This window comes from Neoarius graeffei, chromosome 10 (genome assembly GCF_027579695.1).
Source record: "Neoarius graeffei isolate fNeoGra1 chromosome 10, fNeoGra1.pri, whole genome shotgun sequence".
Classification (NCBI taxonomy): Eukaryota; Metazoa; Chordata; class Actinopteri; order Siluriformes; family Ariidae; genus Neoarius; species Neoarius graeffei.
In genome coordinates, this window is record NC_083578.1 from 80,638,031 (window position 1) to 80,651,303 (window position 13,273).

The 13,273-nt window shown below is 41.7% G+C and overlaps 1 protein-coding gene across 6 annotated transcripts in view; it reads right to left on the bottom strand.

The window, feature by feature from the left end:
• LOC132893347 (scavenger receptor cysteine-rich type 1 protein M130-like) overlaps positions 1-13,273 on the bottom strand; it is a 108,357-nt gene that overhangs the window by 48,773 nt on the left and 46,311 nt on the right. For all 6 annotated transcript variants that reach the window (XM_060932386.1, XM_060932387.1, XM_060932385.1 and 3 more), the window contains 4 exons: positions 10,248-10,568; positions 9,033-9,137; positions 1,492-1,698; positions 842-1,048 (listed from right to left, as the gene is read on the bottom strand). In XM_060932386.1, the coding sequence (XP_060788369.1) occupies positions 842-1,048; positions 1,492-1,698; positions 9,033-9,137; positions 10,248-10,568 (840 nt within the window). The remainder of the gene's footprint in view (positions 1-841; positions 1,049-1,491; positions 1,699-9,032; positions 9,138-10,247; positions 10,569-13,273) is intronic.

Below are 13,273 nucleotides of genomic sequence, written 5' to 3' on the forward strand. Positions count from 1 at the left end.
CTTCGGCAAACATTTAATTGTTTTAGACTTCTTAATTTTTTTTCTCCGTGATGCATCATCTGTATGAAATCGGTAACCAATCTGTAATATACTGAAACATCCGTGACCAATCTGTAAATTATTAGCATCCCTGATGCATCCGTATTAAAATCCATAACCACACCGTATTTTGTCTCCTTTTTTATTATATTTCCGTAGTCCGTGACCTATCCGTATTATATCAACCACTGGAGTATGTGCATGGGTTGTTTTGAAGTCCAAACTGTACAGTATGACCCGGAATAATGTACTACTCCTTGGAAAAAACTTCCATGACTATTCCTAAGTTGCATGCATTTATTTACCTGAGTGTCAGGACCAACCGATATTATAGTCGGGATTATAGTTGTGGTGTGACTGCTCCACGCTGGAACTAAATTCAGGCAAAGGTATTGTCATAGTTGTAGCTATAGGTATAGTTATAGTTATCAGTGTTGTGGGACTGGGCCCTTAGCATTATGAACTAATTCACTAGCCAGTTTAACAAACACATCTGTCAAATGGTTAGTCTGCCAAAATAATATGTTTTAGTTGCTAGTTTGTTAGCTTGTTGAGCTTTACTAATGGAACGAATGTCATGATTTTGATCAAGTTGTTGGTTATGTGCTTTAGAAAAATGGATATAAGCCTAATAGATTCAGCTTGTAAACAATTGAAAAATGATTCATGATGCACTGATGTCAAATTATTTGGGATGCACTGATTGACTTTCACTTAGCATTACTGACCTTAAACTAGCTTTCAATCATTGTTAGCTTGATTATCACAATGTATTCAATTTGCCACATATAAATCTGCTTACTTGAGCATTTAAGCCAGGTGTTCTTGCTTTCATTGCATGGTTTCACACTGACAAATGTGCCACACCCGAGCTTAACACACACGTTATTAAACATGTTATAATCACTCTCTTGACATGCTACATTAGCCCATTGTCCTTCAGTGCTGGATTCCTCCAAAGTTCCTTGACAGACATCAACACCACCTTGCAGACGTTCAGGTCTATGATCTGTTAAATAATACTCTGATTAGAGTTACATCAACAGCTATACACTTTACTCACATTGGGTGAAATGATAAAATTCTGGAGAATCTGTGTCAAAAAAAAAAAGAATTTAGCCAGGACATAGTCTAAGATTTCAAGCCAGTTCCTATAGAATACACACAAATGTAGTTTAGACTTTGACAAAGGTCCTCAATCCTCAAGTGAATCAATTGTACATGTGTGGCAAGAAGGAAAAATACAGTAGATGTTGCTGATTGCTTGTTTTAACCATTATTTAAGAAATAATGGTTCCTCTAGTTGTTATTGGTTTTTTTTCAAGGATGGTTAATAATGGGTTTCTTTGGAGATTTTACTTATAAAAAATTTCTAAGGATTCCTCAAGGAGAAAAAGAGCAACTAGATGGACTTTGGAGTATCGTTTAGGTAATGTCAAGCAACAATCTTACTTGCACAGATGATAGTTTTTTCTTCTTGGCATGTCTTCGACATAGCAGATTCCCAGTCCACGCACTGCCATAAGAAGTCTTCATTGCCAATACAGTTTAAGGGCATGTTTTTTAAAATTCCATCTGAATTGAAGGTGCTGGACGTGAGTATCTTCTTATGTTCCCCACAGTTAAGTTCTTTACACACCTTAGTTGCAATGTCTTTATCTGAAGGAGATAAATATTTCACATGTTAAACAGTTTAAATCTGGAATTTCTGAGTGGATGTGCCTTTCTAAAGCAGCAATGGAAGAAGTTAAAAAGAGCACAGACATGATGTACAGATTATAGAGTACATTCCCTATGTGCACCGGGACTCATTACATTTACAGATATGTACAAAGACTTATAGTATAATAATAGACATGTATGAATGTTGGACCTACAACTTTTGAATAATTAACTTGAAAACCTTCAAGCCAAGCCAAACCATAATATCTCAATACACATTTAAGAAATTATCCAAATTATGAGTATAAGTTTTTCTTCCATTTTTGCCTGTGGGACTATTAATTGGAAGTACATGCTGGGGGTTGGGTTGGGTTTGAGGAAACATTGGGCCACACATGCCACAGGATTAGGGAGAGGAACAATAATTTGGATTTATTGCTTTACCATGTCATACCTAATTTGCAATTCAAATATCATTTGATGCTTTTCTGCTTTGTTGCTTGCAGCTATAAAGGCCCTGTGTTGAAAATGAATCATCATCTGTCACATGCTACTGTGCTTACAGGGTAAGGTAACTGTTAGGGTTTTGCTGGGACTCGAACCCAGGTCGCTGGTGTAGTGATCTAGCAAACCCCAACTAGGCCACCAGGGGAATGACTCAAGTGCAGAGGCATGAGGCGAAAGTAGAATAGAAAAAAGCAGTTTATTTACAAAATGCAAAAAATCTAAAAATCCAAAGTAAAAAATAAGTAAAATCCAACGCTCAGAAGATAAAGGGAAAAGTAAAATATCCAACAGTTCAAAGTCCAAAAAAAAAAGGAAAGGCAAAAATGCAGAACGCTCAGAAGACCCAAAAAGTACAAAGAAAGCCAAAAATATCAAAAACACAAGGGCACAGGCAAGGTACATGGGACAGAAGCCACTAGTACTAGACAGCATAGCATAAAGACTCCATGACTAGGGACCAAACAGAGGGAGTATAAATACACAAAATAAATTGAACACAGGTGACGATAATGAGGACTAGGCGGGGCACAAGGCACAAGAAAAACAAAAGGCACATGGTAGTCAAAACAAACACAGAACACAGAAGTAGTGGCGGCCTCTAGAGGCCAAAACGAACATGACAAGAAAAACATAACAGCGGCCTCTAGAGGCCAAGACAGTCCCCAGTCCTAACAGTAACCAAGACAAGAATATAGACAGTACTGATAATAATAATAATAATAATAATAATAATAATAATAATAATAAACTTTATTTGCCAGGTATGTGAACACACATGAGGAATTTGACTCCGGTTTCACTTAGCTCTCTTAGTACAAACAGATAAAAAGCGTAGACAAAAACAAAAAGCTATGTACATGTAGAAGGGTAAATATATAGACAGCATAGTGGAAGGATGAATTAGTAAATATAAATATACAGTGTGCACAGAATAATGGTATGAGTGTGCAGATATTTCACAGTTGATGTTACTGATATTTGAGTCCAGTTTTAGCTGTTCATCGCAGAGACAGCCTGAGGGAAAAAACTGTTCTTGTGTCTGGTTGTTTTTGTGTACAGTGTTCTGTAGTGTCTCCCAGAGGGGAGAAGTTTAAACAATTTGTAACCAGGGTGTGATGGGTCTGCAGAGATGTTACCTGCCCGTTTCCTGACTCTGGACAGCTACAGGTCTTGGATGGAGGGCAGGCTGACACCAATAATTTTCTCTGCAGACCTTATTGTCTGTTGCAGTCTGTTCTTGTCCTGTTTGGTGACCGATCCAAACCAAACAGTGATGGAAGAGCAGAGAACAGACTGAATGATGGCAGAGTAGAATTGTGTCAACAGCTCCTTAGACAGGTTGAGCTTCCTGAGCTGGCGCAGAAAGTACAACCTCTGCTGGGCCTTTTTGATGATGGTGATTGTGTTGGTCTCCCACTTCAGGTCCCGGGAGATTGTGGAACCCAGAAACCTGAAGGTTTCAACAGCAGTCACAATGTTGTTGGTGATGGTGATAGGCGGCAGGGTGGGGGAGCTCCTCCTAAAGTCCACTATCATCTCCACAGTTTTGAGCGTGTTCAGCTCCAGATTGTTCTGACCGCACCCACAGACCAGCTGTTCAACCTCCCGTCTGTATGCACCGTCTCGGATGAGGCCGATGACCGTTGTGTCGTTTGCAAATTTCAGGAGTTTAACAGACGGGTCTCTTGAGGTGCAGTCGTTGGTGTAAAGGGAGAAGAGCAGTGGGGAGAACACACACCCCTGGGGGGGCGCCAGTGCTGATAGTTCAGGTGCTGGATGTGATGCTCCCCAGCCTCACCTGCTGCTTCCTGTCAGTCAGGAAGTTTATAATCCACTGACAGGTGGAGGAGGGCACAGTGAGCTGGGTGAGCTTGGTGTGAAGGATACCTGGAACGATGGTGTTGAACGCTGAACTGAAGTCCACGAACAGGATCCTGGCGTATGTCCCTGCAGATTCAAGGTGTTGCAGGATGTAGTGCAGTCCCATATTGATTGCATCACCTGTTTGCCCGGTAGGCGAAATGCAGGGGGTCCACCAGGGGGTCTGTGATGCCCTTCAGGTGTGACAACACCAGTCTCTCAAAGGACTTCATGACTACAGATGTGAGGGCTACAGGCCTGTAGTCATTCAGTCCTGTGATGGTGGTTTTCTTGGGAACCGGGATTATTGTGGAGCGTTTGAAGCATGAGGGGACTTCACACAGCTCCAAGGATCTATTGAAGATCTGGGTGAAGATGGGGACCAGCTGATCAGCACAGACCTTCAGACAGGAAGGTGACACGCTGTCTGGGCCGGGTGCCTTCCTGATCTTTTGTCTGCGAAAAAGCTAACAAACATCCTCTTCACAGATCTTGAGTGCTGGTGTGGGGTCAGAGGTGAAAGGAGGCAGAATAGCAGGGGGTGTAAATGGGTCTTTAATGTCTGGGGGGGAGAGGTGTGAATGTGTCAAATCTGCAGTAAAAGGCCAAGTTTACATTAGACCGTATCTGTCTCGTTTTCTTCGCGGATGCACTGTCCGTTCACATTAAAACTCCGGGAAATGCCGGGAAACGGGAATCCGCCAGGGCCCACGTATTCAACCCAGTTCGTGTCTGGTCCGGTGCTGTGTAAACATTGAGGATACGCGGATACGCTATGCTGAGCGCTAGCTGACGTCGTCATTGGACAACATCACTGTGACATCCACCTTCCTGATTCACTGGCGTTGGTCATGTGACGCGACTGCTGAAAAACGGCGCGGACTTCCGCCTTGTATCACCTTTCATTAAAGAGTATAAAAGTATGAAAATACTGCAAATATTGATGCAAATACTGCCCATTGTGTAGTTATGATTGTCTTTAGGCTTGCCATCCTTCCACTTGCAAGTGGTAAGTGACTTGCGCATGCCCGATATGCACTGGGATCACACACACAGCGGCTCAGTCCCGAATCACTGCTCGTGCGCTTCACTCGCGCGCTCTGTGAGCTGTGCAGGGCCGGAGTGCGCACCCTCCAGAGGGCACTCGCTGTTCAGGGCGGAGTGATTTGGAGTGCAGGATGCCTGCGGAGCCGAGCCGCTGAGGAGAAATTTACACATTACACATTTCAACTTACATGCCGTCTAATTAGTCATGTGATTAGCGTATCCGTGTATTGGCGTTGCTGTGTGCACGCGAATCGTGTATTGGCGTTGCTGTGTGCACGCTAATCGTTTTTAAAAACGTTAATCTGATGATCCGCTGATACAGTCTAATGTAAACCCCACCAAACACATTCAACTCGTCAGCCAGTTGATGGTTCATTGCAGTGTTGGGGGATGGTCTCCTGTAGTTGGTGATGTTCTTCAGGCCTCTCCACACTGATGCCGGATCGTTGGCTGAAAGGCTGTTTTTGATCCTTTCAGCGTAGCTCTTCTTATCTGCTTTCACTTCTTTCGTCAGTGTGTTTCTGGCCTGTTTGTACAGGACCCTGTCCCCACTTCGTAGGCCTCCTCCTTGGCCTGGTGAAGCTGCCTGAGTTTTGCAGTGAACCAGGGTTTGTTGTTGTTGAATGTGCGGAAGGTCTTGGTGGGCACACACATATCTTCACAAAAACTGATGTAAGATGTCACGGTATCAGTCAGTTCATGCAGGTCTGAAGCTGCAGCCTCAAAAACACTCCAATCAGTGCAGTCAAAGCAGGCTTGTAGTTCCACTTTGGCCTCATCGGACCATCTCCTCACTGTCTTAACTACAGGCTTAGCAGATTTCAGCTTCTGCCTGTAGGTCGGGATAAGATGAACAATGCAGTGATCAGATAGTCCCAAGGCTGCACGGAGGACAGAGTGGTACGAGTCCTTTAAAACAGTGTAACAATGGTCCAGAGTGTTAGAGTCCCTGGTGGGACACTTATGGCCCTTTTCCACTACCCTTTTTCAGCTCACTTCAGCTCACTTCAGCCCGACACCGCTCGCGTTTCGACTACCAAAAAACAGCACGACTCAGCTCGCTTCAGCCCTGCTTAGCCCCTAAAACTCGCACGGTTTTGGAGTGGGGCTGAAGCGAGCCAAAGCGAGCCGAGTGAGGCTGGGGGCGTGAGCAGACACTCCCCTGTGCACTGATTGGTGGGGAGGAGTGTCCTCACATGCCCACACACGCCCCGCGAGCACGCTGGGATCTGTAAACACCGTAAACCCGGAAGAAGAAGAATTACGAATTACGAGAATTTCTGAAGCCTTATGCGCCTCGCCTCATCTATACGCTCTTGCCAGTATCTGTTGGCGTTGTCGGTGACAACAAGCCACAGCACCAAGACCAGCAACACTAACGACTCCATGTCCTCCATGTTTATTGTTTACTATTCGGGTCGTGAGACTACCGCTTAAAAGCTCACTGATGTCACTGTTTGCGCTGCTTAATGACATCACGTGACGTCCACCCACTTTCGCTAACTCCACCCAATGTGTCCACCCACTTCCAGCCCCACTCAGCTCGACTCAGCCCGACTCAGCCGCGTTTGTAGTGGAAAAGTGGCAATAATGTGCTGTTTATATTTTAGCAGTTCGTGGTTGAAGTTTGCTCTGTTAAAGTCCCCCAAAACAATGAGCAAAGGGTTCGGGTGTTTTTTTCTCCACGTTGTTTATCTGGTCAGCCAGGTGTTGTAATGCCTCAGTAACACAAGCCTGAGGAGGGATGTAGACCCCACCAGAATAAACAAGGAAAACTCTTGCGGAGCATAAAACGGTTTGCAGTTTATGAATAATGTCTCCAGATGAGGACTGCATGATTTGTTTAGAACCGTGACATCAGTACACCAACCTTCGTAAATGTAAAAGCAGACTCCGCCTCCCCTCATTTTCCCCGTGAGCTCTGTTTCATGGTCCGCTTGGTGCAGGTGAAATCCAGGCAGGTGGAGAGAAGTGTCCGGGATGTGCTCACCGAGCCAGGTTTCGGTGAAGCACAAGGCAGCAGATCTGTTAAAATCTGTGTTGATTGTGTTGAAGAGCAGCAGTTCGTCCATCTTGTTGGCCAGAGAGTGGACGTTAGCCAGGTGAATAGACAGGAGCACAGTGCGAAACCTCCGCTGCCTCAACCTGACGAGCGCGCTGGCTCACTTCCCCCGGTGTCTCGGGCGTCCTCGGTGGAGACCATAGAGAGCTGCTGCTCCAACAAGTCACTATGGAAAACTTTCCGGATCGATGAAAACCGATGAAAAAACTTTACTGGTGGTTATTCCAATGTTTATGACTTCTTCTCTGGAGTATGTGACCAGAGAAGAAGCGCAAAAAACACAACAAATACACAAAAACGTAGAAAGTACGAGAGAATGAAGTACCAAGGCAACTGTCCGCGGCGCCATATTGCTTCCGGGTTAAACGCAGTGAATTTATTATATAGCATATGTTTGCTCTGAACTTCTGTATTCTTCTACATACAACATGGCCAAATGTTTGTGGACACCTGATCATCACATCACACCCATATGTGAGCCTTACCCCAACTTCTGCCACAAAGGTGGAGGCACTCAATTTGCCTAGAATGTTTTTGTATGCTTGAGCATTACAATTTCCCTTCCCTGGAATGAAGAAGCCCAAATCTTTTCCAGCATGACAATGCTCCTGTGCACAAAGTGACCTCCATGAAGACATGGTATGTTAAAGCTAGACAGCCTTTCGATTTCATAAAATCTGTAAAATTTAGTTCCCTCTGAAATTTGGTCATCCACAATGTTGCATTACTGCCATCTACAGGTTTACCTTTGACCGTGCATTGACAGTTACATCATTCTGTCACTAGACGAACAGCTGATCACAACGAGGTGCTCACTGACCGCCAATATTTATTAGTTTGGTCTTGCGTTTCCTTTCCTTTGCAATATAACGTCTTTTCTTCTCACTTTCTGTTACTGTAGTCGGTCTTTCACATTTCATTCGCACACTCACGTCCTCCATTTTTCTCTCCTGTTTCAAATTTGTATCCCACAATGCCTTGCGCGAATGGGTAAAGCCCACCACATGAGGCATGATGTAATATTTTGAATTGGGTCATGGTGAAGCAGGAAAAAATAGCAGAGAATTTAGGGCCATGTGGCCCTAAATTCATTAATTGTTCTATTAAAAAAAAAAAACTTATAAAATTGGGAGTCTGTGATTCGAATTCAGAAGCTTTCAGTCCAATAAACAAAAATAATTGGGTGTCAGGGAAAATTATTTTTATGACCTACACTTGATAAATCTGAAAGTCAGTCTACCTTTAAGACTGGAATGGAAGAACTCAAGTGTCCTGCACAGAGCCCTGACTGACCTCAACCCCACTCAACACCTTTGGGATGAACTGGAACTCCGATTGTACGCCAGACCTCCTCACCCTATAATATAGTCATAATCAAGACCTTGCTTGATTATAACAGCAAGAGGGGTGAGGACTCCATCTGGAATGGGATCTTCAACAAGCACATATGGATGTGGTGGTGTTGCACAGAAATATATTGCTCCAAAACACAAAAAAGACTGCTGTCAGTGACAAAGACTTCATTATGTTTGTGTCATTGGAATCAATCGTTTTGGGGTTTGTTTGTTTTTTCCAAAACCATGGTTCAACACACAATATGCAGGGCAGTGCATGAAAAATAGGCAGGTCAAGAGAACAGTACTGGATGGATTATATGGCCAAGTTGAAAAGGACTTTAACATACAATTGCTGTGTTAAAGCAAGATCAGAACTAAAAAATGATCCATAGACACTCTCAAGAATGTAAATGTTTGTCACGTTACTGATACACTATAGTTATATAATTATAGTCACAAGAAGATACTAGTTTATTACATATTCATGAGCAGTATGAATATACCGGTATGAAACTCACTGATCTCTGTGCACGTGTTAACATTTCCGCTCGGTGATGTGAACTGGACCACCCCGGCACACACATCTGCTACTCCATTTCGAATCAGAGTCAGAGAAATGTTCCCTGTGTTGATAAACAAAAACTCAATTTATTGTCTTGTATTTAATCTGTCACATTAAGCAGAGAACATGTTCATAGTGATGTAGGCAAGACATTTAGAAAGGCTAAGCAACAAAAATGCATATGATTGTTTTTATGTAGCATGTTCTGTTTGCATTATGAACTGACTTAGCCCTCTATGAAAAAATATTTTTCACTTTCGACACTATTAGCATTCTGTACCGACTTGTTTTCCATTAGCACGATTGACTGAACAGCATTCATTTAATATTAACAGCCTTGCATTCCATTAATATTAGTGAATGAAACAAGCTAATTAGTTGTTAGCCTTTCTATATTTAATGCTTAATGTTGCATATACTGAAATATCTGTTATATATTATTATGTTTTGTACCACAGCACGACTGGAATCTCATTTCTGATGGGTCAGAAGGTGTTGATTAATTTTTCCATCACAGCACCTCTGATGGTAGTTCTGGCTTCAAGGCAAATCACAGCTTTATATTATTTTGCTAGTTCTATAACCTTCATCACCAATAAAGCAGGAACATGATCTCATACTGTAAATTCTTTTTTTTAAATGTGTGTAATCATTGATTGTTAAGTTCTCTGTGTGGAGATCTTTATTGAACAATTTTTGAAAGCAGTCTCCAGTTTTAGTTCTTTGTAACAGTTAGAGATAAAACTTCCCAACCTGGGAAAGTCTTCAGGATGATGGGGTTGAACTTTGCTTTTCTGTAACATGCAAAGCTGCATTTTTTTTGTCTTATTAACATCAAGAGAGAGAAAAAGAGTGGCTGGTGATGGAATAACTGTTTATTGCTGCTGTAACATATGCTTTAACTTGTTTTGTGACTCTGCCACAACATGTAACTAAACGTAACTATAAATGGATAAATGAATAAATAAATAAATAAATAAATAAAAGGGCATTGGTGTTTCCAATTTTCCTTGCATTAAGAGGGATAAAACACCTTTGGGCCTGTTGATTAGTTTTCTCATAGTGTTCACAGTGCTCAGTTTTAACATCTGCATTTTACCTGTAGATATGTTTCACCAAATGAAAAGACAACCAGTGCAATCATGCTAAAACCCTGAAACCTGGTACTCACCTGAGCATTTAACTGAAACATAGTTGTCGTTTTGGCATTGAGTGACATTCCATCCGCTGAAGTTGCATTTCCAGAGCTTGTCCTCTGTCCCGTTACACATGATCTCATCCATCCAAAAGGTTGTAAGTGGAGGAAGGTTTTTGTAGTTATGGTATAAAATCCCAGAAGCCACATGATCACCACAGTCTAAGGATTTACACACTACCTCACCGTTTTTGGGCTCCCACTTATGATGTCCCACCAAACCCCACTGCTGCTTGTAGTACACCTCCAGTCGGCCCTCACATGGATGGGTTGACCCCCGTAAAATTATTCTTTGTGCTGTAGAAAATAAAGGACTAAGAATAATAATGCACTCACTTGACACAAACTACATATTTTTTTCATAATAATAAATCATTAATACAGTAAAACAGTATGTCAGAATTCAAAAGTGAACATAAAATATTCTAAAAAATTTATAGAATTTCATTTTGCAGTTCAGAAATGTGTAATGCTTATTGCACAGTACAGTATATACCTGAAACTTAATGTAGGTGATAATTTGGTAATTACTAGAACATTCTTCACATAGCAGATGTTAAAGTGCATAATAATGTATAAAAATAGTCTCAATAAGGCTGTAGCTTATTAGCCTGGGCCCGCCCATCCTAAGCGTGACGCAACACGAGGGTCTGTTGCGAGCTTAGTCTGGCCAGGCAAGCTATCTACAGCTCTTCCAAGCTCCCGAAAAATCGGGAGCCAATCAACTTTGAGCATCTCCAACGGGCCTGGATAGAGGCGTGTTCAAGGCACTGACGTAGTAGAACTGCGACCGGAAGCCAAAGATTGTTTACAGAATCTATGCCGGAAGCACTTCATTCACTAGAAACATTACGAATATGGAGCAAGTTCTCATTGAAAATGGAGCAAAGAGCAGCCCTGGAGGTATTTATTGAAAGAAGGACGTTTTCGCCTTGCTCCCGACCGGCTTCGGTAAGAGTTTAATCTACCAGTTAGCCCCGTCGCGTCACATACGTCAGAGGAAAGAGTGATGTGATTGGTTTAAGCTTCATCACAGCCTTTTCTGGCTTCGACCAGTAGCAAACTGAGGCATTTCAGGGAGGCGGGTCAACCACGCGCTTTGGGAAACGGTTGGGCTTAATATCTTTGCCAGACCAAATGCTCGCAGAGCTTTGAAGTCGCGTTAGCCAGACTAGTAGCTCATACCAGCCAAGACACCCATTAAATCGTAAATATGACAGGTGGTGCCACCATCTTGACGACTTTTATGCACACTCACCTAGGGAACATTGTATGTGAGTTTGATTAAAATCCAATCAATCCTGTAGAGGGAGTTTTTGTAAATTGTGGATGGACAATGGATGGATGATGGATGGAGCATATGTGATTGCATAATCTTATCCGACCTGGCCTACACTAAAAACCTGCTAAAAACCAACAGGACTCTACAGCAGTACTTGATGCCACTATGCTATAATTAATTTGCAAGTTGTATTTTCTTTATTTTGATGAATTAATGGATGGATGGATGTCGTTTCTCTTAGTTGAGTGGTGCTTGAGATAATACAGATTACTGTAGTTGTGGAATAGGGCTATTTACTGTATTTTTATTATTTAATATTTACTGTTTGATCTCAAATGCATTAAGAATCAACAAACTAGTCCACTAATTAATTTGTGATGAAGCACACCTGATAATTGAAAAGCATTCCAGGTGACTATCTCATGAAGCTGGTTAAAATAATGACAGTAGTGTGTAAAGTGTCATCAAGGGAAACACTGGATACTTTGAAGAATCTAAATTATTTTATCCACATTCACTAGATATGTGCAACCATACACTCTGATTGGTGACTCTACTGCTAGGATATCAACTCATATACTGTGAGTAGAGAAAAACAAAATGGCGGCGCGCATTAAGTCAGATATAGCACTTTGTTATCAAGTATTTAAAAGAAACAGGAATAGCTAAAAGAATATAACCCCCCCCCATATCTCCTGTTCCACATTCCAGCCCAGTCATTGGTGATAATGCACCTTTAAGTTGGTTTGCCAACCACCAAAAAAATCCCTAAAGAAGAAGAAGAAAATGGTGGACCATGTTAGTGAACCAGCCAAGGACAAAATAAAAACTCGACTTGAAAACAACCCCCCCCCCCAAAATACAAAGAAAGCAACAAAATATGGAATGAAAGTAGCTATGTCATGGGAAGAACATGTCTTTTTTTATTTTTTAAGAAATATTATGATGAAATTTTTCACAAATTGCTACTGACATTTGACTGGTTTGTTGACATTCTAAGTTGAAATTATTTTGTCAGACAATTTGTATGAAGTTTTAATTTATCAAATGTGCAAAAAAAATGCTCTGTTTCTCAAAATCCAGTGAATGTGGATAGAATAAAAGAGTTATTCCACTCAGTCTCGTCATACATGGCTTATAGCTACAGTAACTTGGCCATATACAACTCAATTTCATATAATAACTGTTAAATATGAAACATGTTTAGTTTTTTTAACACTTTTTTGTTTACCACATAATTCCATGTATGTTCCATAAGTTATTTCATAGCATTGATGTCTTCAGTATTGTACTACAATGTAGAAAAAATAATATACTCTCAGGTACACGAGGGAGGCTGATGTATATGCAGAAGTGTTCAGTTTAATAAAGTGCATATATAAATACAAATATACACAAAGGTAAACAGTCCAAAATGGCAGGCTAGATCAGAGCCGTGAAAATAGGCAAAAAGGTCAGTTGAGGCGCAAACAGCACATAAAAGGCTTAGCGAGAACAATAATGAGAAACAGGCAGAAGAATCAAGAAGCCCAGAAAACAAGAACATGGGTAGAAAGGCTCAGTAATGCATACTTAACATAGTGTAATATTTCACGATGCACATGCATCAGCACAGTCCTTAAATAGGTAAACACGTAGTTCTCTAATTGAGTTCAGGTGCACCTTGTTCATGGTGCACATGCTGGAGTCCACTCGGCACGCATGTAGCACAAGGCGCACC